The sequence below is a fragment of the Gobio gobio genome (assembly GCF_949357685.1).
Source record: "Gobio gobio genome assembly, chromosome: 8".
NCBI lineage: Eukaryota > Metazoa > Chordata > Actinopteri > Cypriniformes > Gobionidae > Gobio > Gobio gobio.
In genome coordinates this window covers 33,056,519-33,081,470 of record NC_137114.1, presented here as the reverse complement: position 1 = coordinate 33,081,470, position 24,952 = coordinate 33,056,519, and the positions used below count along the sequence as shown (strand labels likewise).

Here is a 24,952-nt window from a genome sequence, read left to right as displayed (position 1 = left end):
TCTTTTAATCACTGGACCATGTGAACAAATCAATGCAATGCAACTCCCAAGAAACTCTGAAGCCCAACCCACATAATCAATGTGAACACTTGGACTGCATAAAAGAGGCTTAAACAATTCCCATTGTGCATAAAGCTCAAGTAATTTTCAGTCATTAACAGATGGCAGTGTTGTTTCAAATTATGTTTTGTTGCTCAATTGGTAGAGCAAAGATGATATATATATATATATATCATTTATTATATATTCATACATTTAAAATGTCTTACATTTCAAAATCTAAATTTTAGGCCTTAAAAAGTCTTAAATTCTCTGAAGTATTGAGTTCTAGGTCTTAAATAGTTTTAAACAGGTCTTAAATTATCCTACGTCCATGCAGGGTTTTTCCTGGGTCAAAAATGGTCTTCGGTGGTGGCTGACAGACATGGTCATCCATACACACACACACGCACGCATGCACAGTAAAAAAGTACCCTACCCACGTGATCTGCAAGCGCAATACTGACAATACATTTTAAATAAATTCAAAGAAAGTTTGTAACTTTTGCTTATCTTATTTTGATCCCACTTGAAAAAATACTGTAGTATATTATAGTAAAATTACTCTAGTAAATACTATAGTGTTTTTGAACCGTACTAAATATACTACAGTAAATTAACAAAGTGTAGTAAATACTATAATATACTATAATATACTCTAGTATTTTTTCATGTGGGATACCTTGATGTTTGTTTTTGTTCCTCATTTTTACACTATTTACTGATAATTGTTTTGGTATATAATCATATCAATATTAAAAAGTAGTAATAAAAAAATGAACAAATAGCCAAATAGCATTTTCTGCCATATACAATTTCATAAAATGATTAGCTAGCTAACAACAACTTTGTTCTGGGTTCACCTCACTCCAGTCTAAACTAAGTGATTTATAGGCTATTTATTTTACTACACATTATGAACATAAATAAGCTGAAAGACTGTGGATAATTAAAACAAATTCTTACACCCACTCTTGCTAAATTGTGTAAGCACACTTGTGTTCTCATTTCAGACGTGTTCAGAGTAAATGATTAAACTGATTAGTTAGTTCAGTGTTGGACAGATCAGTTGTTCTAACCAGTTGTTAAAATGATTCGGTTCAAATGAGTCATTAGGTGGTGAATCGGACATTAGCAGACGCTTTGTGTGCGAATCCCGTCTGTTAGAACATCGCGAAAGATTTGTCAACACACAGAAAACACTTCATAACCGGATAGGATTTGTTTCCCGTTTATTGAAAGTATGGTTTATTTCAGCTGGTCAGAGAATCAGTCAATGTTTTTTGAGCGCATTTCACACCCAGGTAATTAAAGGAAAACATTGTCTGATAGCGCCACGTGCAACATGGATTCGGTCTTCCGACCGTTTGATTTTGATTAACGTAATATGTGTAATATTAGAAAGCTAAGAATGCTTATTTTGAAGACAGAGAGCGTGCGAGCGGGGGAGGAGCTCTGATCGTTCTCTCTGACACTCAGTTACAAGCGCAGCATTCTACATCATTCATAAATCACAATAACTCATCAATTAAAGCTTTGGCGGGACAAAAAATTGTTTTGGCGGCCGCCAAAAAAATTTAAATGTAGGAAAAACCCTGCCATGTAAACGCTACCTCTAATGCTCCCGCAGCGCTTTTGTGTGTGTGTGTGTATGTGTGTTTGTGTGTGTGTGTTTATTCCGGGCTGTTGTAGTTCTTTCTTTCGCTAGTCCTACTATAGTTCGCTGTATTACAACTAGGGATGCGCGGTATACCGGTACTGGAAAAATACCGGTATATATTTTATTTCAAACGGTACGATATCATGATTTTGCTCATTTCGGTATATGCTGCTGTTCCGAAGTACACCGCTAGGTGGCAGCGCGCTACCCAAACTGACGTGAAACCGGCAAATGTGGCAACAGAACAAGATGAATACAGCAGTTGAATCTCACTCAACACCTTAAGCGATAATGTTATTAAAGGTAGATAGCACACCACTGGACCAGCCTTTTTTTGTAATACCAAATAAGGTTCATGCATTTTGTTTGTTTTATTGTCATGTGTGACTATTGTGCATCTAATATGGTAAATGTGACATCCTATGAAAAAAACAACAATACTGGAAATGACCACCACATAATTAATTTCAGAAGGAGTGAAAAAAAATAAAAATTATTATATTAGTGAAATCCTGAGGTTGAGCTATGAGGAAGTGCAAGTTTACTAATACTTTGTTCAATTTGAATAAATTTATTTGCTTTGCAAGTAATTTTGTGATTCTGCATTTCCTTTGTACGTTTTTTTTTATTGTGTGATTATAGGTCTTAAATTTAATTCATAATGGTCTTAAAAAGTCTTACATTTTACTTGGTGAAACCTGCAGGAACCCTGTTATATAAGAGATGCACCGATCGACCAGCCAGGGACTGGAATCGGCCTATTTTCCGCATGAACGATCCGGACCGGTGACTTGCCGGTCAATCTCACGTCTTTCCGATTCTTTTTTTCTGTTTTCCGATTCACAGGCAATAACGTCAGCTGCGCGTTTCAGAACCTTCTTGAATCTGTGCCGCGAAGAATTAAGGCAGATCTAAATTTTAAATAAACTGTTTTCTATGTTAATATATTTTAATGTGTAAATTATTGATGACAAAGCAGAATTTTCAGCAGCCATTACTCCAGTCTTCAGTATCACGTGATCCTTCAGAAATCATTCTAATATGCTGATTTGCTGCTCAAAAAAACATTTATTATTATTATCAATAATGTTAATCAGTAATATTTCACTACATTGCAAATTTTACTGTATTTTCATTCAATTTACGAATGCATAGAGATAACTTTTTGCATTCATGTCTTGAAGCAAGTTTGTGAATTTTGTACCTTTTTTCTTTCTTTTAAAAAAGATTTTTAAAGAAGTACTGCCTGTCACACCACAGAACATGCCAACTTTTATGTCAGTAGGATTCAGTGAGACTGTTTTCTCACCTGACGCCAGAATCACCACCAGGCCTCTGAAATCCCATTTTAACCCTACACACAATTGCCGTCTAGTCTACAGACTCATCTGTCATCACTCTAGAGTCTCAGTCTGAGCTCAATGGCCTGTGCGCTTTTACGTTAATAGACCAACATCACTTTTAAGTTTTCCTGTCATCTCTGCATCACATTGCCTCGCTTTTTTGTTGCTCCGGCCTTCTATCTATGTGTGAAATAAAATGTAAGTGCAGCATTTCCACTATAAACAGCCTCCTCGCACAGCATACAGTCAGGTATTGTTTGCTCTATTGGCATCCAATTTTGTCTGTTGTTTAACACTGTTCTGGAATCATCAGCTGGAGTCTCTGGAGCCGTCAGAGTGTGGGGGTAGGTGTGATTCTGCATTAAACGCTTGTAAATGTCTTCATGGTAATGATGTAGTATGTGGGAGCTTGTTTTTGGTGATGTTATGGTGCCACTGTGCGCAGTGGCAGGCAGAATAACAAATCCCTAGGTCAGATGTAGACTCCAGAGAGGCTATTATTGCAACCTGGTCTTTAGTGGATGTGCAACCAATTGAATTTAGTCAACTGCAATTCTCCATCACACTCTCCATGTGAAGAAAAAACTTGGCGACTTGGTGCTTAGCTTTGATAATGCTCTATATGGAGTGCACTTTCCGTGCAATGTAACAGGGATTTGTATGCTTAGCCTTCGGTTTACTGTTGGCAAGATAAGCACAGGGAGCAGAAATTGAGAAAGAGCGCAAGACTTCATCGTTAGTCTAGGCATGCTGTTATCGCCTGACATGTTTTGGACACTTCATCGCAGGAGGGAATGTCATCACCAAGTAAGGGAGTAATCTTTAATTATTGTAATTCGTGTTATTCAGAAAAACACAGTACACAGGACAAGCACTCAGAAGCAATGACTTAATGTGCATTAATAAAAAGAGGTTGGAGAAGTGATTTGTGTTAGTAAAGGATATTTACAGGTACTGTACATCAACAGCAAAAGCAAAAAGAAAACCTTTTACAGTATCATATGGTCACTATCACTTTTTACACTATCAAGTCCTCCTGGGGAGTACATATTTATGAGTTGGGAAGTCAGGCTCAAATGACTTTGGTTGGAGCAAGTTCTAAAACCTTTTCTAAAAAAAAAAAAAAAAGCAAATATTTTTTACTATAGAAGGCAATCAAAAATCAAATCTTTTTGTCAAAACTCATATTGATCGACCACTATTATGAATAATGTTCATAATAATGTAAGTAGCTTTAATAAGCCCTCTAAACAGGAATTCAAGTTAGACCTAAAGAAAATGAAACAAAAAGTCAAAGAGCACTTAATCTAATGTACTATTTCTAATTATTTCTAATAATCATGCTTTCTTTCTTCTATATAGAACCTTAATGGGTTCTGGCAGGCACTTCCTATATTAATAGCCTTTTAGGGATTCCATCATGGGATAATTTTATGGATTTATTTTTAATTAATTAAAATTGTATGAATTAAACTGCTCATAAATTTACTTTATCACAAAAATAATAACCTGTTAAACATGAAAGTATTATGCAATATTTTAAGACATTTTTCCTTATATAATTGAACCTTTTTGGCATAAAGTCAAGAACACTATAGGGTTTTATAAAGCGTCCTTTTTTTTCTAAGGGTCAATTCACACTACACGAATTACCAGATTATAGTACGTCTCTTCTCAGACATTCCACAACCCAACTAGGCATCTGTTGGCACCTGTCAATGTAGTGTGAATTGACATTTAAGAGTGTGCAGTGAAGACCTCACCAATTTAAGTAATTTAGTTTAAAACATTACATTTAAAACATTGAATTACTTTCTTTTAAATATTGCTGTTTAATATCTGAGAAACCTGAAGCACTGGTTGCGTAATTTGTATCTTTCTTCCATTGTTTATCATTTGTTTCTTTGGTGTTTTTTTCTTTGTCCTTTGAACTATTACTTGAAGCATGTTATGAGTCAGCATGAAACAGATAGTCTTTAATCTATCTCTAGATAAAGTGATGTGAAACGTCTTCTTGAAGAAAAAAATGGAAGGTGGGACTTGATTTTGTCCATGAGGAATTGGATCGTTGGATAATTGTGATTTGCTACAGGTTGTCCCGCCCTCACTCCAGTAAACACGTCATCAGAAAAGAGAAGAGATGTCGCTGCATGATGGAAGGGAAGCTTTTTTGATTAAAGATTACGAGGGCACGAATTGTAAAAAAAAATAATGATGTGCACAGATAAATCATTTATAATACTCTAAATACTGCAATATTCCAAAAAATATATATTAAATAAGAGTTGTCCATTTTGATTTCATGGTGACTTTAAAGCAATGTTTACTTAATTGGTTTTACTTTAAAAAATAACATCTACATGCCACAGTTTACATTTAATTTGAAAACACTTTTAATTAACTTGTTTTTAGTAACAGTATTCACTGTTTCCTGTAACATGTTGAAAGGTGAGACACAGGGTGTCAGCAGAGGCAGATCCTGGGCATTGTGTGTCTCTCCCTCTCCCTCCTATAGTGATAAAGTGTGCGAAAAGGGATAAAAACAGGCAACTGAAGATGTAAACAATTATCCCTGCACACGCATCCCAAGGGCTGCACTCCAATGGCAGGCAGGATGAGCAATTGGTGCCATTAATACCATCATTATTCCCCTGTCACTAATGGCCTCCCTTAGTGAATACACGCACGCACGCACACACGCACGTTCACACACACACACACACACACACACACACACACACACACACACACACACGACTATTACAGCTAAACGCAGATTCCAATGAAAGCACAAACACACTCAGACACATAGATCACCGGTCGTGATCAATAAGAGAGAAACTTTCTTACCCTTTTCCCCCTCATTTATCATTCCTCTAAAAAAAGAGCTCTAGAGTATGCCATGCTCTACAGTAATAGCCACATAAAACCATGAATTGCAGATTCTCTCACTGCTGAAATGTTACAGTGTAAAGTCTTATTCCTGTAACTGCGAGTCTGTAGCCCAGCAAATGTTAAATAATGCAGACTGCACACGACAGCCCAGTGAACATTAAAATAGATGCTACACTTTTATACATTTGGGTTAAAATTATTTGGTTTGCTTGGTTATAACAGGAATGTCATGTGCGCATTCTTGAGATGAAATATGAATGTGAAGAAAACGTCTCGGTTACGTATGTAACCATGGTTCCCTGAGAACAGGGAACGAGATGCTGCGTCAGAAAGACGCTACAGGGGAACGCCTCCAGCGTGACAGGTGTCTGAGCTACTATCGAATCACGGCAATCCTATTGACCGGCGACAGCCTATGATGTCATCAAGGTGCGACCAGGAAGTATATAAGGGTGCCTTGTAAACATGACACCGCTTTTCGTCTGAAGGGACGGTTTGGCAGGCAGGCCCCAAGGCATTGCAATGAGACACAGCGTCTCGTTCCCTGTTCTCAAGGAACCATGGTTACATATGTAACCGAGACATTCCCTTTCGAAAAGGAACTTGCGCTGCGTCAGAAAGACGCTACGGGGAACGGTATACCCACACCGCCATGCCGAGGGGAGTGCATGCCGTGACAACTGTCAGGACAAGCAAATTCCAGTGAAATGCCTGAACCACTCCCCTTCTGGTCACACAAGGCTGTCAGTGACAGCATTCCCTACGGTCATAGCCCAAGCTATAAACCTGAGTTGGAAGCTTCGAACAAAAGAAGTCCTACCCAGGCCGCTCAAAGGCCTGGATCCAACCAATTCAACAGAAGGGGCTCCTTTAAGGGAATGTGGCTAGAGGGCCCTAGGGTGCCCCAGCCAGCCACTAATGCACCAGGGAGGCCTGGCTTGGTGCCGCTTCCGTGGGACACTTCGGCCGGGCCATCCTTGTCTGTTTGAGAACAGAGCCTCTGGAAACTTGCCTCCTGGAGAGGCATCCAGGTACTGCAAACTGGCAGTGTCCTCCTCAGACCGGATCTCAGAGACGGGCATCCTGGAGATCAGCATAGCGCTTTCCACCCTTGCTAGCGAGGGGAGTTAATCTGCTCAATCCTAGGATCTGAGCTATTATCAAATAGAAACACTCGGGAGGCCAGACTTGCCTACAAGCTGATCTAATTGGGAGGCCTCACTAGGGGCCTACGACCATCTGATCAGGCTCAGGCAGCTTCGGGCTCACAGACGACCCTCAAAGAGAGGGGAGCCTAAAAGGGGCTGCCAGGTAGGTAAGCCAGGTTGTAGGCTAAATTCCCTCACTTGGGGACCAAGTAGCAGAAGTGACATCAGTCGCACTAGGGTAAGACCATACTCAGATGCTGCCGGCTAAGGGCCAGATCACTGATAGCAGGTCCCCACTAGCTGTCAGCGTTAGGCCAGTTAACAGTTCCCGAACTGAGAACAAAACCCCTTAGGGAGGCCTAGTGAGGCCCATTATATGATAGCAGTATATGCCAAATGCCCGAGAATCCAAACTCAGAAACTCGCCTAACGGGAGGCCTGGTGAGGCCTACTACCTGGTAGCAGCCAAAGCCTACTGTCAAAGTTGCTGGAAAACGGAAACTCGTTTTCTCAGAGAGGCCTAGTGAAGGCCTACTACCTGATAGTCGAGCTACGCCAGCTAGCCAAGCGTCCTGACTCGGGAACTCACCCTCAGGGAGGCCTAGTGAGGCCTACTACCTGATAGCAAGCCTTTAGGGAGGCCTGGAGAGGCCTACTACCTGATAGCAAGCTATGCTAGCTACCCGAGTATCCTAACTCAGGAACGGTTGCGGTCTGCTACCTGATAGCGACTCGTGCCAACTGTTTCTCAAGTGACTGAAGCCCAGGATCATGCCCTCGGGGGAGGCCTGGTGAGGCCTACTACCTCATGACAAGTGTTGGATAGGCCTAGAAAGTCCTACTGCCTGATAGCGGACCTTCAGGGAGGCCCGGCGAGGCCTACTACCTTACGACCAGTCTTCAGGGAGGCCTAGTGCCTAGGCCTACCACCCAGCAACAGCTTAGCAGTTCCCAGGGAGGCCTGATGGGGCCAACTACCCTATAGCAGGCCTGCAGGGACGGCTTCCTGGTGGCAGGTATGAAAAACTGGCTGCTATAACCTTGGGCTGACAGTAGCTTCTCTGCTGGCTGACAAAAGTAACATCCAACTGCTAACTAGGGTTATTAGTTGGGAAATTTTCTGCTACTTGAAGCCGACATCGTTGGGGAGCAATACATACCGCAATACACGAGGGGCCGAATTTGCAAGAGGCCTACTAAGGCTGACTGCCTATCCAGGTTGCAGCTAATAAATTGCTAACCTCCCCAAACGTCGGGACTCACTCGCAGAGAGGCCTGCTGAGGCCTACTACCTGACCTGGAGTCTACTGCCAAGACCGCCCAAGCTGGCTACTCACAGCCAGCTGGCCTTCAATCTGCCTGGGGTGACCCATCCCAGAGGCCTCCTTTTTTCTGGAGCCAACTGTATGATGGCGCAGTCTTAATGGCAGCGCCTACAAGCACTGGAACCTAATCACATTGTCCATAGCAGGGTACTCGGCAAACCAAACGCCCTCTAAGCGGGGAGGAGTACCACATACGCCACCCACCTCATGGAAGTCCTAGCTTTAATAGCGGCCTACCATACCATGCGAGGGCGTCAGCCATGGCAATGCTCTGGCTACAAGGGAGCTCACTACCAAACCTACATAACAATGGTTGCGAAGTGCTGCTCAACCCGAGCCATGGGTGAGGCAGAATGATACAGAGCTAGGAGTGGGGTACTCAAATCTACCCTGCCTTATCAGAGGAGCACTGCCCCCTGGCCAGGGCATATAAACAGGGCCAGAGCCTGCCAAAAAACTGGCGGCTTTTCTAAGAAACTAGCTCTGGAGGGCAGGGTTGAGCTACGCATATAATCTCTTCGTATTCGTACGAAAGTTGGCCTTAACCCTGCCCCACGAGCACTGGCTAAGTTGCTATCAATTCTGCACAGCACCAACCTGCATTACTAGTGAAAGCCCCAGAACGCAGAGAAGGGGGCGGGCCTTGGCCGGACGACTCTACATAAGAGGAGGCTAACATAAGAGGAGGCTAACATTAGAGATAATAAAAAAACTACATTCACTTATTGAATAGCTACCCGGAGTGCCAGCGCTTTTTAGCGGGCACCTCCGTAATCCCTAGAAAGCCTAGGCCAATCTAGATCTATACCCGAGGCCCAATAGGGCCACTTCTATTGCACCAGACAAAAAAGGAAATCGGGTAGAAGTGCCAGTCGTATACTAGATCTGGCTCTAGATCTAACTGTGGTTTTAGCGTAGTCTGATCCTGCATTCTCAAAAAACTTATACTGAGAGAAGATACAAACCGCCTTACCCCGAGGCGACTACCAGTTACCAGCTTAAAACTAGGAGAAATATACGCCTAACAATAAGCTACATACCCACAGGAATGAGCGACCTTTTGTTCTTTTTTTTCCTTTGCTGGCTCTCTACTAGCAACACTAGCTCACCATGGAGCCCAAGCAACTGGTGTATAATGTTTTAACCGTTCTAGCCATCCTAACAGTGGAACTACAGGCCCTAGAAATATTCCAACGATCCACAGTGATCTGCGAAGCCCTCTACAGGGAGCATAAGTCACAAAATATATTAATATTTTCCCTTGAATAGGGGACTTACCGGCTCGCCTGCGGCGCGCCATGATATCCACCCACAAGCTTTATTCACACATGAATGCTTAGGTGCACTACTACCATGGGCCTGAGGGAGGCGCACTCACAGACCAGCCAGGCGGGCCCTAGCACATCATCGCGGGCCCACCCCGGCCGGATGTCAGAAGCGCCTGGGGAGATGATGAAGAAGAGCAGTGAGGGTCAATGTAATTCTTAGCTCACCCTTAGGGAGAAGACCCATCATCAACGCTGACTGCGTTTTGTGATACGCAGCTCCTACTTCTCCCGGGAATCCGCCTCTCTGTGCCCCACCCTCGACCAAGGGGGCGCACGAGAGGCAATGCTGGCCCTCGGGCCCTGTCTCCGGTCCTCGGACCGTGACGCCTCCCGCCTGCCTGGGACCCGGATCTCAGTGGTATGCAGGTCCTCAGACGCTGCCAAATGCGCCTCCGCGATGCTGGGCCCAGTCTCCGCTTGTTGCGCAACCACCGCATCAGGGAAACATCCCCTGATCGAAATCCCTCAGCAAACCTGCCCGAAGCGCCTGAAACACTGCCATGGTGTAAAAAAGTAGCACCGGGCTGACCTGGCGCCGTGTATGCCCTGCCATTAAAGGGTAACTTCAGTGATTTAGCATTAGGCTTTGTATCAGTAGAAACCCGGTAGTATATTCAAATTATGGGACTTTCCCCCCTCATATCCCCCTGAGACGAGAGAATTATGCATTTTATTTCTGAAAAAATTCCTCAGATGACACAAATATCGTCATTTTGCGCCATCTGAGAATTTTTTGGCCAGAGGCGAAAACTACAGCCACTAGATGGAGCTGTTCCGCATGTTATCGACCCGCCCATAGGGGAGAGATCTCACGCACAGAATGTAAGACACAGACAGCCGCACGGACAATCATCATAACGCAGCGCGGTGCAGAGTAAAGTGAGTGTTTCAACTTTTCAATGAATTCCTGTGATAGTTTAGCTTCCATATGCGATCTGAAAACGTGCCAGACTGGCGCTTAACGTTATCTCAGCTCTTCATGATGAAGCAAATCTGACACTGCTGAGGAAATCTGACACTGTTGCGTCTGTGACGTGACTTTCGTTCGGCTCACTCACACTTTATTGGAAAGACACGTTCAGTTTTTAATTGTAGTGTTGAAATTATTTTATTACTATGAAGATCAAAACGACGGTGTACGGAGTGGCCTCGTAGGGCAGCGAAGCAAGTGCATTCTGGGAGTTGTTGTCTTTAATCCACATGAGACAAAAATAAATGTTCTGTCTTTTCTCAGTCTAGAAGGCACCAAATTCAAAAATAATTTCATACTGCATAAATGACCCAGTTTAAATGCAAAGCTTAATGCTAAATCACTGAAGTTACCCTTTAAAGCGACACCTCGCTTAGGTGGCAGGGTTGGAGCTCTCAGCTTCCCAGATACGGGATTGCAAACATCCCGTTAATCGGAGGCGACGACACATACCCATATTCTCCTATCCTCCCGCCATCAGTGACATACACTGATGTCATACCGCTGATGTCAGTTGATATGAGCCGAATATAGGTTATTCCATGCCCTCTCGATCTAAATAGGAAGATCAGGAAGGAATGAAAGCCCAACTGAGCCGATGATTATGGCTGGGGAGAAAACGATCGTTTAATCCAACACGAGCGATCTCTCCTCTAACGAGCCAACATGGCGGCCACAGCCCACCTGCAGTGCGTTTCATAACATTCAATGGCTCAGCATACACAGTCTGGATGGCTGAGAAGATTAACCCCCCTTCTCACAGCCATCCCTAGAGCACTTACAAATAAGTCTCGTCATCCTCCAGATCGTCAGAGGGAAGAATGCCTTCCCGTGACGATTTCAGCGAGCTCTATCCGAGAAACCCGTGACGTGCGTCCGTGCTCAGCCTCGGCATGAGCGGGACCGCATCATCAGTCTCGGATGCCAAACCCTCTTCCCTCAGGAAGAGAACCAGATGAGAGTAGAGGGATCTCGGATTGACAAATGCTCACATTATACAAACAAACAAACAACTCGATAAGAGCTGAATGTGTATGCTCTTGATCCCAGGCAGAAAACTAGAGCCTGACCGATAAAGGATTTTTAAGGCCAATACCGATACAAATATTTGGTGATTTAAAAATCCGATATTCCGATATATCAGCCGATATGTATTAAAAAAAATAAAAAAAAAAATAAAATAGTTATTTGTAGTTATTCATGATCCCTCAGCCTCTCTAAAATAATATGATAATGCAGTTTAAAAATAAACTTGTTTGTTTTATTGTCACAACAGAACAGATGAACATAAAAATATATTAAAGTTCTGATAAATAAAATGTATAAAAATACAAACTTAAGATATAAAACTTAAAGTCGTTTGGACGAAAACACAATAACAAAAACAGAACAAAAAAATCAAAGTTACCAGTATTAATCAAGCCTGTAGTACTCCTGTCAGAAATTGAAGCTTCCGCGCCTCGATCGCCCCCCGGTGGCCGGTCCCAGTATAGCTCCTAAACCCCGCCTCTCCATGTATTTGAATAGAGAGCGAGACACACTAAACAATTAAATTACACTTCAAATAATTGTTTCCTAAAGATGGTTTCTGTCATTTTAGGCAGTTTTTATTACGATAATTTCATTTCAAGTGTTCGTTTTTTAAATAAGTTTAGTTTTAGTGAGTTATTTGATGCTATAAAAATGGGGGGTGTGACGTCATGATTGACAGCTGAGATTGACGGCTTCTCTGAGTGAAGTTGTCACTGAGGCACTAACGGACTTTTTTCGGGATTTTTGGGAGGAGATTGGAGCTTTAGCTTTAATTTCTACATTTCCATAACTGTTTATTTCACACCAACACAATGAATTATTCTGCATCTGCGAGAGTGTGGGCGGGCTCTTGATAATCGCGCCTCAACTTCCTGTTCTCTACTGCGCAACTCCGGTCCCGAGATCGCTACTGCGCAGACTCGGTCCCAAGATGTCAGCTCCGTGAGCGGGCCTATGAAAGCTTCAACTATGGTCAACGGAAGTCAATGAAGTCGCGTCGTCCATATTTTTTTACGGTCTATGGTATTAATAGACGTGGTAAGCTTCATAAATATAACTGAGCAAGACTGGAAAAAAATATTCAGTTAATTTCTGATAAATAACAACAACAGCAAAATATAAACAATATACAGTATAAATATGAGCTACCTTATAATTACAATGTCAACTTGCTTATCCCTTTACATGCACTCTTTTAATTCTATCCATCAAGCTACAACAAACCATTTTCAATCATTATTTGTTGCCTGCCTTCTAAAATCTACTACTGATGATGCAGTAAATCCATTATGATAATGCTGCGTCTGAACGAAGTCAGCAACGCGCTTTCGTTCACTCTTCACAATCCTAACTTACGATTTACAATGCAGGGACTGGAACTACAAATATACTAGTTATAAATACAGTAATCATTACTTTATTTAGGCAGAATAAGTTTGTTGTGATTTCCAAGGCGCATTAATGTTAGCGGTCTTCCACTGATAGCCATGGCATTAGCTAGCTTTGTGGTTAGCGTCTATGATAAGTCATAATTTAGAAATGGACTGCAAAATATTGTATACTTTTTCAAAATAACGGGCAGGGGAGAGATGATACGTCTCATGCTGTCAAACTGTCACGCTATTAAAGAAATACATCTTATTCAGTCACTTTGTCCGAGTTAAACTGACAGTCAGTCAACTATACTGTAACAACCTAACGTAAGCTAATTCTGTTTCACTCTTGGCTTACATGTAACAGCAAAACTGGACTTGGCAGTCACCAATTTTGTCATGCTTATTTGAGGTAAAAGGACTGATTGGGATGTTCTTTTCAATGTTATTCAAGCAATGTATGTCTCGTTGCCAACTTACATGCACAGCTCTATTGTTCGTGGCGGCAGCATGTCATGACTCAGCTGGATCAGCTGGTGTTGCTGTATGGCACGTTGTAGAGTGCCATCTGGTGGACAAACTATGAAACGCCAAAACTCATAATGTGGTTGAGCGGTGTTTCGTCCGTTTTTATTATTTTTTTAAATATTAATTTACCGGCCATCATAAATGCCTATACTGATAGTTTGGAAAATGCCTAATATCGGCCCGCCGATATTTCGGTCGGGCTCTACAGAAAACACACGGCTCGTGTGTATACAATAATGAATTTGGATTACCTTAACTCGAAGCATTTCAGACAGAACAGTCCCTGAAGACGAAAAAGCGGTGTCATGTTTGCAAGGCGCCCTTATATACTTCCTGGTCGCACCTTGATGACATCATAGGATGTCGCCGATCAATAGGATTGCCGTGATTCGATAGTAGCTCAGACACCTTTCACGCTGAAGGTGTTCCCCTGTAGCGTCTTTCTGATGCAGCGAGAGTTCCCTTTTAAAAATGGAAATATGTGTGAATAAAATATTAGAAAAAATCTAATTAAATATCACAGAATGTGAGTTAATTGAGTAATATCCTATCAAGCTGTAAGTGTCAAATTATGCTTTAAACTGTGAAAATATATAATTGTGTGTATTTAGGATACATGTTATGCTAATGAAATTAACATGCATTAGCTTCTCTGATTTTTTTCAACGATTACCTTACCATTCATGACATTTACATGGCAGTTTTAATGCCTGTTTTAATTAAAAATGCGAACATGTGAACTTTCAATTGATTTAATCATGTGAATAATTGTACACATTGTACATGTTAACCGTTTTAACTGTAACGTGGCCTCAAAAAGTCAAACGATAGTATGGATCTATATGCAGATAAAAAGGTGTTTAATAATTCCAATCATAAGACATATTCTATAACTTGACCGTGAAACACATGGCATGAAGTATAAGCTCAAAACCTTGATCAGCAACCACATGGAAGGCACACATACGTACAAACAATAATCCATCCAGGGCAAGACAAAGCACCTGGTTAAATAGGCCGTTTCTCAATATGCATTCTTGTCTGTACATGTGTTCTCTTGGACTTGTGAAACATCATCAGTCGCTGCACAAGTACAGTTCCATTTCAAAGTTCACATCTAGCCAAGTTCAGTTCAAATCCCTGGATGTATCCTTGATCCGCCCCTTTTGTCAAGGAGAAGGTGACAGGTGACTTGTGTGGACTTGAGATAGACAGGTATCCCTGAGTGCATCTCGCACCGACCAACAAGTGTCAAAAGCGGATGAGAAAACCCGCGTAATTTCAAATTACTACTGTTCTTGTGTCATGAAATGTAGTTTTAAGACTTTTGCAGTCGAGAATGTAGTTGTTTAAAGCTCAAATCTGTGGTTTATTTATAAAGAGAGCACCTATTTGAAAATTTGATCTGCCGTTTTCAGAGTTGTGAGATCAAGTCAATCAGCGGGCACTCAGCGCTTGTTAACCCCGCCGAGAGCAACCTTTCCTCGGCTAGTCCTTCTGACGTCTGCCGCTGGCTCTGATGTCTCTGTAGTGGTTAAACACGAGATATAATTCATCTTGTGTATATCTAACGGGCTATCTTTGGTGTCATGAATCTATAATTTGTTCCCTGGCAAATAGTTTTGGCTGAGGGACTATTATATTTATTATATTATATTTTGGCTATTTTACTTTACCATTGTAGCCTACAAGTGCTGACTTTGTTTGACTGAATTGTTTGCTTTATTTCTTTTACTTATACTTTTATAATGGCTATTCTTGATCATTTAAACTGACATTTAACAAAAAGAGGGTTGTGTTTTGTCATATTTAATTTTAATACAGTGAAGATGAATATATATATGCGCACTTATTGCCTGAACCACATAATAAGGTATTTTTTAATAATGTAAATGAAAAGAGGAATGATTGTGTTTAATGTTTTATTTTGTTATAAATATACGTGCAGTGAAAGAAATCAATATAGCCCACGCATTGCCTGAACCACATTTTGTGTGGCTATTAATGTTTCAGTTTTTTTTTAAATGAAAATGAAAAGAGGCAGAGTGGTGTTTTATAACATATTTCGTTTTATTGTATCTGTATTGTATACAGAATCCCGACATTAACTCATTCATGTTTTATGAAAGGCACTCCTACACTTTTGTGAGGTAGATTCCAAGTTAAAACCTAAGTAGTGCGAGTAGTTCATTGGCCACTTGTCGCTCTAGATCATGTAGTGTTATTTCTTTCAAAGGCTTTGTGTGCAGAGGCTTTTAAAACAATAAATTTCAATGCACAATCAGGCGTTACTCATTTGCTCAATTTCTCTCATTTCCTTGCCAATTTGACAACACAAAGACCTCTTAAAAGGTGTAAAAATGACTTTTTTTCCACAGACATAAAAAGATAAGTGACTGTGATGTCTATAAAGCAATCAGTGTTTTGATTTACTGGGACCTTACGCCCTTCAGCGATGGATTCTGTCGTCAACGGCTTGTCCAGGAGCTCCACTAATTAGCGTCATTGCTGGAATTAGACGAGACTTGCTGTGGTGAAAATAAAAATTTAATTAGAATCCGTAATTAAAAGTTGATTTACGAGACAGATCATTCCCATTCAAAGATAGATGATATATCCATTTAAAAAGCCTCAGTGCAGAAAAGATCCATACAGAATCACATGTGAATGAGACCTTCACCAGCCTATTTTTATACAAACAATCAGGCCTTTCCAGATGGAGAGGAATGCGGACCATTAAACATTATTGATAACCTTGAAATCACTTTTGTCCCAGCCTGATAGCAAACTGAATTTAAATCAGATTTAAAAATATCCTGCTGATCCTTCATATAAAGGAACGGAGAGGTGGAATACTAATATCTAGTCTATTCTCATCAGTGACAACAAGGGTAAAAGGCCAGCCAATAATAAAGTCAAACAACCTTCGAAAGCATTTTAAGACTCACTATTCATCATTTGACAGTGCAGATCCCTCTGTAAAACCGTGATGTTGACATCTGAAGTGCCTTATCTCCCCGGTCTTTACTTTTGCTATAGTTAGATCCTTTCACTCTTGGAGGGATGAAGTGAAGAGCAGATCTGATTAGATCATATCTGATATGTAGATATTAGGTCTGTCGATTTAACGTGTTAATTGAATGAATTAGTTAAGGGAAAATAATGCGAATAAAGTGATTTATGCATTCAACACATTGAACATGATGCATAGCAACAACCAACTACAATATGTTACCTATAGAATGCAGTTAGAATTCCCTAAAGCCCCTAAAATTCAAGATATTGGGGAAAAAATGCCACTGTAAGAGTTTTTGTCTCATATTTATATCATATGATAGGCCTAGTTAAGCAATATCACACGAGTGCTGTTTTTCCCCCGAATAGCCGAGTGCAAATGAGATATTGGCTTTATACAACAGTTCAATAAATATTCAAGCATTCAATAAATATTGTGTTATATTTTAGACACAATATTGTAAGTACATTTTGCCAACGAAAAAATATTACGTGTAAAGCCAGAGCAGAAATGAAAGCTCTAGCGTAAAGTTCTGCCAGGAAGATTCAATGTTACGTCACTTATTACATTCAGACCTAACCAATCATGTCCTAATTCTCAGAGTATAAAAGATGGTCGCTCACACATGTTTGAGTTCACAGATGCTGACGCCAACATTTACCTCCATCCTCCCGACCACCACCAGGATGGTCCCTGCCTTTACCTCCAGGCAGGAAATACGGAGTCCGTTACCCCCGAGATGGGAGCTACAGACGCAAAGAAACTCTAAATATAATACTTGCTGGTCTGTTAATAAATGTGTTTCTTCATTGTACTTCATCTGGCCTCCCAAGTCTTTCTGGTAGAACTGTTGTGCATCTTCAAGCAACACGCGGCGGTGTTTCGTCTCTGAATAAATCCGTGTTTTGAGCGAATACATTGGGTGAACCAATAATTCAATGGCCTATTCATAAACAGATTCAATAAAGTGCGCACATCTGACAGGCAAAAAAAAACTCAATGAGGGTGCTCAACCACAAAAAAAAAAATTTAAAAGGAAGGAAAAGTTGGCACACCACAGCTCCAAAAATAGAAAAATATTTATTTCATGTTCCCACCATAGGTGCCGTTTCGAGCCCCGGCTCTTCATCAGACATTGTTGAATTATTAATTCAATAGATTAATTCTGAAACACTGATTCATTCTTGTCTGAAACAAATGACCGAATCATTGAATCATTTACTCAACCGATTTGTTCCTCAATGTATAGCTTCTTTCAGGGGGAAAAACACCGCTATTTTGACAGTGTGGCAAACTTTTATTTTGACGGTGTTGAGAAAGCCAGTGCCTGAGAATAGAACTGTTAAACAAAGAAAGTAAACAATATACGAAAAACATATTATATTGTTTGCTTTTATGTTATTAGTAATAGAAAGCCAAACTCTATACTTTATTCTCATTTACAAATACAACTAAATGCGGAGAGGAGTGTTCAGCTGTCACTGGACGTGCTAGATCAGTTTTGTTTGTTGTTGTTTTTTTTTCAAATCAAGAAGTTGCCATCTAAAGTATGTTTGTTTATTTTACCCATTTAAAAAAAAATCAATTTTCAAATTATTTATTTCTAATTTATTAAATAAGTAAAATAAATATAAATTATATATATTGGCCACCCTGCTCTCTAAGATATTGGCATCGGCCATCAAAAAATCTCTATCTTTTGACCACTACTGATGATATGATTAGTGAAATTATGTTAGCTGGTCATTTTGTGCCTGGGCAAAAAACAGTGAAATTTGGTTTTTAAAATAAATACTTTGAAGTCTTCTGCACAAACACTAATTGAAAAACCATGCACTTAAAATCCAGGATTCTGACAAGATATACTAGCAATAACTCCTATAGCCACAGCGTGTACAGCATCAAGCTATTTTATGTTTGGTAAAAGTTAATGAGTGTGCTTTAACGTCATTACTGTTGACAGTTTATTCAATGATAATCAGTCTCATATAATGGCAGTATAAATGTCACAATCAAGACTCCTGCTTTGATGCTCTTCGAGCCTCATTTGGATCTAGTGTTTTAAATGCCAGTTAGTGTGCTTAAAGGTGATGTAATTGTCCATTTTATCTGCATTCAGTCACTCTGGTTGATTAAGTGTGTGATGATGCTTATTTAATAGGCACTTGTACAGTGGACGACCCATTTGAGTGATGAGTTCCTCTCTCCTCACAATACCTCCATCCTCAATGGTTGGCCTGTTTTGACTACTGTTAGCCAACGGTCCCATGGGAGCAGCAGCACAATGTGATTTTTAAGAGTTTAGTGGTTTTATTATGTTGGCAATGTAGTGTTGAACGGGCCTTTGGGACATACTATAAACCCCCATGTATTGTAACATCTAATGGTTTGTTTCAGTGTTTCTATAGCCTGCAGGATACGTAGTGGTTTTGTGAGCTACACAGGTTAATAGGTAGGTAGAGGAAACATAGTGCAAGAGAAGATACAGAGTACACATTAATCTGACCTGCATCGTATCAAATGGTCTCGCTTCATTTACCTATAAAATAAAGGCCAGAAAACTCCTAAAGCTAATGACATTTAAGAGCTGTGGTACTCATTTGGGGGGACAGGTTTGAATCCAGCTTGCTCTATATGCAATTGTCCAATCTTTAATGTCTCCATTTTAATGTCTTGCTTCATTTACCTATCAAATAAAGGTAAAAAAAAAAAAAAAACCCAAAGGTTTCTGTCTTTTAGGAACTTGGGGTGCTTTTTGGGGCTACAGGTTTGAATCGACCTGCGTCATCCAGTTCTCCGATCTTTAACATTGCCATTTCTTTTCTTGCTTAATTTACTTTAAAATAAAGGTACAAAATTGATTTACCTCCAAAAAAAAGTTGTATAGTAATTTATAAAAAGTAAACACACAATTGAATAAAACACACAACAATGCAAACACATTGCTGCACATGCATTTCAGGATAGCATCAAGATGCACTAAGACAAGGACAATGCTGGTCATACCCTAACTGTCAGCCCTGGTATCCATGTACATTACATAATGCGTTTCATGCCCCGGCACGCGCTGCTGCTCACCATCGATTCCTCTAAAAGGGTCAGCAACTAAGCCAAGACTGGAAGATTGAATAGAACCTCGGCTGCAGCGGACCTCCACACTGCTCTGAGACTCATTCTGCAATGCCTTTAAAATGTCATTGCCTTGCGACAGATCTCCCTCTCTGATATTTTTACCCTGCGCTAGGATTCCATTTAGCTCTGGCAATTCCAGTTTCTTGCTTTGACATCTACATTTGTGACCGCGGATTGGGGACAAGAACAGAACCCTAGGGCTCAGCACAGGGCCAGTGTTTCCATTTGGCGGTCTTTGTTGTGAGATTTGGGGGTAAATGCTGGGAGAATTGCCCAGTTTGAGCTTTCTCCACTTGTGTTGTGGGAACAGCCTTTTGCTATCGGCTGTGACAGAGAAGAGGGGATGTGGGAAGATGATTTAGCTTAGTGTTGAAGATGGACAGTTTCCTGTATGGGTAGCCTGTACAGAAATTACAATCTTTTCTTGCAATCTTTTTCTTTTTTGTAGAGGATGACTATTTTAATGTAAATGAATAAATGCTGTAGTAATGCATTTCCCACGGACATTCACCATGACAGGTATTACGGATGAGAAAATGTCTGTAATTAATGTGACTTTGCCTCAAATGTGACAGTACATTAATTGATAAATGCTGTTTTGTTTTTGTTTTTTAATAGCTCCTGTACGTTTGTGGGAAAGACAAAAATCTATGTTTTCTACTTGCAGAACGCATTAGCTTAAATTGGACCCATGAATATAGTAATTTAATTGCTTTTTACCCAAAAGCACATTAAAATTGCAGTGTGTATCTTAACTGCCATCACTGCTCTGCCGCTAGCGAATACGTTTAATCTCATTTAAAACATACCGCGGATCTCCATTTACCATCTCTAAACAAACATCTCGATATTTATGGCAGTCTTAAGTGGATTGTTATTTATAATGCCCTTTTTAATAGGAGGACCCTTATGGCTGATTCAGTCTTGTTTGAATTAAACCATTAAAGCATTCTGAATCACAGCAGTTTAATTTATGAAATATGATTTTTTTTTCTCTTTATGACTGTACAGTCTAAGATAAAGAGGTGTGTGCTTACTTCCACTGCAATATTTATTAACAAGAGCATTAACTCTTCGAGCATGCTGTTCTTGTCAGGGTTTGAACTGGCATTGAAAAAAAAAATCTGTATAATCTTGCACAGTTCAATCATGTCACAAAATCACTGGAGAGCTAATTATGTGTTAGCTTAAAGAATGGTGGCAAAATAACCCATTTCAATATGCCAGCCTGGCAGGTAACAGAAATATCACAAGGATAGTTTGAAAATAGGTTGACATGACTCATCAAAAGTGACAGACGCTCACCTATAGTTGTGTTGATGTGATGTCAGGGGCTTGCATAAAGCTTTCTTTCTGCAGTTTTCTATTAAAAGCAGGACTTCTGTTATTGAACCAGTGTCAGACATAATTAGGCTTTACTCACGTCAAATATTACTGTGATAAAAATGTAAATGGTATTTGCTTTACATAGTGTAGATTTTAATATCCCTGAGCATCAGATACTGGCTGTGGCATATATTGTTGCTAAGCTTTCAGTCAACTCACCATGGACTAGTCATATTCAAAGCAGATTGAACATGATATGTCTTTACGGATGTGAGCATACTCACACTAATAGCCCCAGTGACTATAAACATAGTGCAAGGATATTGTCTATTTACTTTACAACATTTTGATAGAGTTATTCTATATGCTACGCAAGCAAAACAGCTATATGGAGCACTTGCGTCGATCTCATAACAAACCTGTCAAAGAACAGCATTAATCTTGTCTACTGTAAGCGAAGCGGAGAATGCGCTTTTAATATGCACACAAATCGACCCAGACACTCTTGTTCCTACATTCCCATGATTCCTCATTGTGTTGAATGATTTGTGTGGCTTCTTGAGGACTTAATATCTTTTGTCAGAGTTTTATTTGTCAGAATGTCTGTTTTTCTTACTTTCTGGGTCTCTCTCTGTCTCCTTGAACTATGTCCCAGCTGCCATTCTTGATGACCCAATGGAGTGTAGCCGCGGAGAGCGATTGGCCATCACTCTGGCGAAAGAAAGCATCAACCGTTCCAGCAACCGCTCCACTACAGGCAAACTGGAGGTGGACATCTTTGAGCTGCTCCGAGACAGTGAATACGAGACAGGAGAAACTAGTGAGTATTCATCTATATTATATCATTTCAGAGGTGCGCTCAGTAGTTTTACATTCAGTGTAATTCAGTATAATATTCATAAATTACACCTAAAGAAATGTATTATATTATATATAATATATTTTAATGTATAATATATATTTATATTACAGTATATATTCAGTTAAACAATATATTACATTTACATTTAAAAGAATGCATTTCTACAGTGAACAAGCAGTTATAAAACAAGTTGCATGTTGTATTGGTCTGATCAATGCTGTTAACCTCATAAATATGCAAATTAGAACATCTCACAACCTTTTGGCCCAGAATTAATTACTAACCCACGAGAAAGTATGAATAGTGGGAAATAGGGGTGAGCGATATGGCAAAAATATCATGAACGATTTTCTTCAGGCAGGATCACCATCCACAATCTTATTTTTAAGTCTTTTTCATGTTGGATTTTAAGACTGTTTTGCAAGTCACTGACCAATACAGCCAAACTAATTTCCCTATTTTAAAGGGGTGGTAAAACACATTCTTTCGAAGGCTTGATTGTGTTTGTGGGGTGCACTGTAACATGTGTTCATGCTTCGTTTTTTAAAAATTGCATTATTTTTCATATATTTTACCTTTATTCTACGCTGCTCTGTCCCTCCTTGTAAAAACGGTCTGATAGTTTCCGGGTTGTATGAAGCCAGTACCTCAAAAATACGCAATGGGCTCAGATTTGTTAGCTGGCCCAGTGTGTTGTGATTCGCTAACCGCCTAGTGCACGTTTGTCTGAAAGGTAGTTTGTCTGGTAGACTGTGCTTTGGGTAGTATTAGAAACAATGGCGTCAATAAAACCATACCAATTTGAGCCTGAATCAGACCCAGACAATTTTAGTGAAGATGATCGAGCAGAACCTGTTCAGTCCTCAAGAGTAAAGACTGCGGATCTATAGTGATCCCTACTGAATGGCACTGTTACTTTTGTATTTTTAGAACGATTATAGCCAAATATCTGTCGCAAAAAATATTAACCCAAAACGAACACTAAACATTGCCTTTACTAGTAGCCAAATCAAACACAGAACCATGTTTAGCATGCCTGTAGATAAACAAGCATGTAGATAAACAATACATAAAAGCTCTAATCAAAGAATCATTTACACTTAAGCCAAGTTTGCTGTTGAGATTTAAAAAAAAGTTTGTAACATTAGGTGTTTGTCGGATAACGTTAAGTATGAATGAGCATTTAACAAACTGGTTTACAGAGCCAAACAGTGTTGTCATCTGTGTACTTCCTTGCTACAACGTACAATTAACAATACAAACTATTACAGGAAAACACATAGACGAAAAATAACTTAAAACGAAAAATACTTACAGGTTGTGGCCCGTAAACAGCTTCTGTTTTAAAATCAGGACAAGCCGTTGTGTGAATCCTTCATTGAACTCACGAAGATTGTGGAAGCTTTCCTCCGTGAAATGTGCAGCGGGAGCCGCATGCGCCCGTTGTGCATTCACACTGGCAGTGTTTTTCTGAACCGCGGCTCGTGTATTGCAAATGCAGACGAATATTGTCCATTATGTCACATTTTCCGGTCTTCTCCTCCGACCCTTGTCTGTCTCGTGCTTTGATTTATGATGGTCAGCATATATCTGCTGCAAATGCGACCTGTTCCCCTCTGTCTCATACACACATGTATAAAACATGTTGTATGTTAAACGCACTGCAACACAACCCCGTCCCTAGGAAGGCTGAAAAAAGTGGACCTGCAATCCGGATGAAAATAACAGCGTTTCATCGGCATTGCGGCAACAACACTCCAGCCTACGAACTATACCACAACAACGCTTCCCCGCGGCGATACAAAATAGGCCTCGCCCCCCCTTATTTAATATTCTCGGAGGAGGGGTTTATGTAAATATTGAGCCTGGTGATGTCACCAACCCTGGAGGGATGTGTGTAGTCGCCTACTGGCCGTTTGCTGTAGTCCTTAGAAATTGATTTCTTTAAAAGCAAATATCTCCCTTTGCTTTAAACTTTGAACGTTGTAAATTTGCAGATGTTGTTTATGCTTAAACAGCAACATTACACACTAGCTAAAGTTAGAATAGTGAAATCATGGTTTACTACCCCTTTAAGAATTTAGCCTTACCATTTAGGTCAAAGTTAGGCTAATCTTATTTCACGTTATTTAATTTTATTATGTTATCTTTGTTATTAAAAATAAGAACAAAGATACAAATGACAAATAATATGACAAATACAATATAAGGTATAAATTAAATAAACAGTGCTTTAATTTTATTTTTTTCAGCTACAGTAGCTGTATTTAACAGGAGAATACAAGTAGTTAAATACATGTACAAATAAAACATTAAATTAGACCTCACTCTATGAATTAAATATACACTGATCCTTATTAAAGCTACAGAAGTTATTCAGTCAAGAGCAGTGAGTGATTCTCTCTTTGTATTTTGTTGTTTGAATCACATTAATGACACAGACAGCAGCAGGTTTATCAGACAGCTGTCACTTTAAGGCCAAATGTGCCGATGTAATATACTGGCACACATGCATATCATAATATACTGACATGCAAAACATCCAAACTATTTACATTCACTTAAGATAAGAATGACTGTTTATGTAAACCATGTGTGTATTTGACAGTAATTAAGAGTAATAAGATGCGAAAGAGAACTTAGTTCAGTACTCACGTGCTGTGAAAGGCTTTTAGGCCCGATTTCACAGACATGGCTTAGACTTAGCCAGGATTAGGCCTTAGTTCAATTAGGACATTTAAGTAACTTTTATAAACGTGCCATATAAAAAAAACATTGCTGGTGTGCATCTTGAGACAAAACAATGACACTGACATATTTTAAGATATCTCAGTGCAAGTTGCTTTCAATTAAAACTGCTCAAACATGCATTTTAGTCTAGGACTAGCTTAAGCCTTGTCTGTGAAACCGGGGGTTAGTGTGCGTGCGCATCGGGTGTACGTGCTCAGAAAAGCGTATGTAAAAACAGAGTGTGA

General features: G+C 40.0%; 1 protein-coding gene across 2 annotated transcripts in view; it reads left to right on the top strand.

Moving 5' to 3' along the window:
- grik4 (glutamate receptor, ionotropic, kainate 4) overlaps nucleotides 1–24,952 on the top strand; it is a 511,925-nt gene that overhangs the window by 290,544 nt on the left and 196,429 nt on the right. For both annotated transcript variants that reach the window (XM_079824290.1, XM_079824289.1), the window contains exon 4: nucleotides 21,771–21,935. In XM_079824290.1, coding sequence (XP_079680416.1) covers nucleotides 21,771–21,935 — 165 coding nt within the window. The remainder of the gene's footprint in view (nucleotides 1–21,770; nucleotides 21,936–24,952) is intronic.